Genomic DNA, 3655 nt, shown 5'->3' with positions numbered 1-3655 from the left:
CTTTCCAAATCTTTTCAGAGTTCCCTCTATTTTAAGAAGTTAGAAGTCCTCTCAATTTAAGTGAAGTCTACTGCCATCAGGGATGGATAGGCTTGGAACAGTAACACAGTCTGTCAGAAAACAGGCTGAAACCCAATAGTTTGCTGCAGGCCACCCACAAAACTGTTTCCAGCAACTTGCAAAGGTTCCACCTTGACCCAATCTTACTGAGGTGCACTAACACCACAGATACAACAAGCTTTAATCAGTCATTCACCACCTCACTTCATTCACCTCCTGCACTACTTCTTACCTCTCTTGACTGTTTTGATGTAATTTCGAGCTTTCTGACGAGGCAGGAAAGCATTAGTCCCACTGACTCCAATATCAATGAGGTAGCCATGGTCTTCCACACTAGACACGAAGCCAGAGAGCAGCTGATGGAAGAGAAGCACTGCAATTCAGTAATGTGATAAAACACCTGGGTCTTCAGAGAATGCACATCTGTTAAGGTATTTCCCACCCAAGTAGTCACTTGTTTCAAAGGACAGAGAACCCAGAGCTGCAGAAAGAACACTATATTATTTCTTATTACACAGCTATCTGGCAGTAAGGTCTCAACCCTACCCTTATCCGACTATTTCACGAACCAGTAAGGAAAAAAATTTGGATGCTCAAAACCAGCAGTTGCTCTAATTGCAGGACCATGCCTACAATCATACAACTGGAAACACAAGAACTAAACAACTAAGCACCTCTGCAAGGTGTGTTAAATATTATTCTGTGCATAAATAATAAAGTAACCTACTCAGAAAAAAAATCATTAAATAATTTGTCCGTATCAAAACAGAATCAGGTGAATGGGTTTCGTGAGTGACAACCTGGAGCCAAGACCCAATACTGCCCTCTCCTCCCAGGTCTCTTCTATGGTAGAAACAGCTCCACATTCTGCTCTGATTCCATACAAGTACAAGCTGAAATGTTCCCCCCATGCACTGTGCAAGAGGTACCTCCAAAACCTAGAGAGGCTGTGACAGACTAGAACACGTACCATGCCCGATGCTAGTGCTGAAGCATTCAGTCCCTTATTGACCTTCTTGGGGTCAATCGATAATTTGATACTTCGACGTCCATCAGCACTCTTCTCAATAGTGGTCACAATACACCTGACCAGTGTCCCTGGAGAATACATGTCCACGAGTGAATTCAAGTCCTGCCCAGAAAGATGATCAAGAGAAAAACATAAAAATTTTACTATTTTAAATAATATAAAAAGGTTTTGTACTTTAACCCCAGCCAGCAACTGAGTACCACGCAGTCCATTGCTCACTTCCCCACCCCACCACCCACCTGGTGGGACAGGGAGGAAAATCAGAAACAAGTAAAACCTATGGGTTGAGATAAGGACACTTTAATAGTTGAAATAAAGTAAAATAACTGATAATAATTGTTGTTATCATGGAAAGGAAAAAGAGAGACATAAAACCCAGGAAACACAAGTGATGCACATTACAATTGCTTTGTCGCCCACTGACCAATTACTCCACTTTCTTTCTTTCTAGCAAACAGCACTATCAGGTAATTGCAAAGTTTCCTTGGAAAAACCAGTTCCAAACCAAGGTCTGTCTACAGCACTACACAGCAGCATCTTGCATGCATCAACACACAGTTAAACTGCAAGCACTGTGCTACTCACCACGCCCCTTAGAAGCACTTGCACCCTCACATCATTTTCCAACCACTTCCCTAACTTTTTTCCATCATTACCTACAGCCAGGGATCAGTACTTAGCTTCAGCAGCAGACAGGCAACACAAATCTCATGTTCAACAGGCTGTTTATGAAGTTCAAGGATTATTTAGCCACAGTTAAGGCACTGCAGGCAACCAAATTCAACTCATCAGCAAGACACCATAAACCAGTATCCTAACCAAGACTTCAGGGTTGGTTCTGAGGTCCTATTAACACTCCCTAGCTCCCACACACACATCACAGTCACAGCCCAAGGTCTCACCTCCAGAAGTTCTCCTTGGGCCACCTGCTTGCTCAGCAGTTTGCTGTAGGCATCACTGATCTGTGTGACTGGCACAAATCCTGAAAGTCCATTGGGCAAGCTGATGACTAGCTCGTAGTCACTGACCTCTTTTATACAGCCAAGGAGCAGCATCCCCTCACAGAGCGCCTGGGAAAGCAGGAAGAATAGCATACTGTGGGTATCTTGGCAAGTCAGTGATAACAGGATGGTAAAGACACTTCTGTCCTGAATCACGGATACATTTTAGGTGTTTAGTGAGGAAGAATGTGCCATTTAACAAACCTCAATCATCAGTGGTTCGATATTCACAAAACTTTCTTTAGCAGTGGCTATGCTATCTGCCTTGAACTTTTTTTGCTTTCCTTGATCCCTTTGGCTCCTTTTTCTTTTCTGGGATTTTTCTTCATGGTGAACCTAAAGCAGATTATAAGCAGAAAAGGTAAAAGATAAAAGTGGATAAAGAGATGAACTCTGCACTAAGGCAGAACTCCACTGCCAGGAATAAAAGTAGAAGAAAATACTAGGATTGGAGAGAAAAAGAGAACCACCCTGGTAACTGCTATAAACCTACATGTAAGTCTTCCAAAATATCTCCTTTGGACTGAGGCTGATCATTTATAAAACTGAATCTTGGGAATAGAAGAGAGTGGCACAAGATCTGCATCATACTACTAACAGAAAAAGAAAGACCAAACTTAGTCTATACCCACTAACACAGTCACTATACAAGCACCTCAGGATAAAGTGCTTGTGGATAGTTTAAAAGCTAAAGCCTGATCACTAATTTTGATTTAACTTTTTCTGTTACCACATTCAATATGCACCAGACATCAGGGACTTTTAAGAGATCAGGAGAAAGGTAGATGTCAGACATTATCTCTTCTTGTAAGTCCTTTCTATAGTTTGTTATAGAAGTAAGGGATAGGAAGGATTGCAGGTCATCTTCTGAGAGTGGAAGAGCTCTGAGAAGAATTAATCAAGAACACACAAACAACATACATCAAACAAATTGTCCCGCTCTAACTTTGTGTTGGGTGTTTTTCTCTCTGTGGGTTTTTTCTGGATGCCCCCTCGAGGAAAGTTTTCTTCCATGGATGCCATGCTTGCACTTCTAGAACACAAATGACAAAACAGAAATTAGACATGCAGTTGTTAGGCTTGTTCCTCATAAACCCTGAAGAGATTTAAGAGTGAACTACCCCCAAACTAAGATAGAATTCAGATGGCCACTTTACAGTTAGACAAAACAGAATCCACAAATGTAACATTTGATTACACTAATTTTTGTAATGATCCATTTAAATATATGCCTCCCTAACACTTTTTACTTTTACCCAGTTCTAAAAGGTAATAAAGACTAAAGTATTATTTTTTTAAGGCATACAGATGTACCACAGATATTCATTGAGCTGCTTGAACTACAGTTTTCCTGAACAGATCTTTATTATGTTCAGTGGACAAGTTGGAATTACCAGCTTCAGCCATCAAGGAGAAAGTTATGAATGAAACTCTAACTAAGCATGGCGTGCAGTTTTACTTTTTGGACATCACCTGTAAAGGTTAATATAATTTGTTACATCTTTTTATAAGCTACAAGATATATACATATATAGGTGTATATATAAAAAATAGAATCTATTTT

General features: G+C 40.5%; 1 protein-coding gene across 1 annotated transcript in view; it reads right to left on the bottom strand.

Annotated features, from left to right (window-relative positions):
* PDCD11 (programmed cell death 11) overlaps nt 1-3114 on the bottom strand; it is a 23827-nt gene extending 20713 nt beyond the window's left edge. Inside the window, exons 1-5 of the mRNA XM_010011332.1 lie at nt 3013-3114; nt 2296-2427; nt 1993-2160; nt 1031-1192; nt 293-416 (exon numbers count right to left, since the gene is read on the bottom strand). Coding sequence (XP_010009634.1) covers nt 293-416; nt 1031-1192; nt 1993-2160; nt 2296-2427; nt 3013-3114 — 688 coding nt within the window. The remainder of the gene's footprint in view (nt 1-292; nt 417-1030; nt 1193-1992; nt 2161-2295; nt 2428-3012) is intronic.
* Between the last annotated feature and the right edge of the window lie 541 nt (nt 3115-3655).

Source organism: Nestor notabilis, unplaced genomic scaffold (assembly GCF_000696875.1).
Source record: "Nestor notabilis isolate BGI_N333 unplaced genomic scaffold, ASM69687v1 scaffold25333, whole genome shotgun sequence".
Taxonomy (NCBI): domain Eukaryota; kingdom Metazoa; phylum Chordata; class Aves; order Psittaciformes; family Psittacidae; genus Nestor; species Nestor notabilis.
This window is presented reverse-complemented; position numbering and strand designations above follow the sequence as displayed.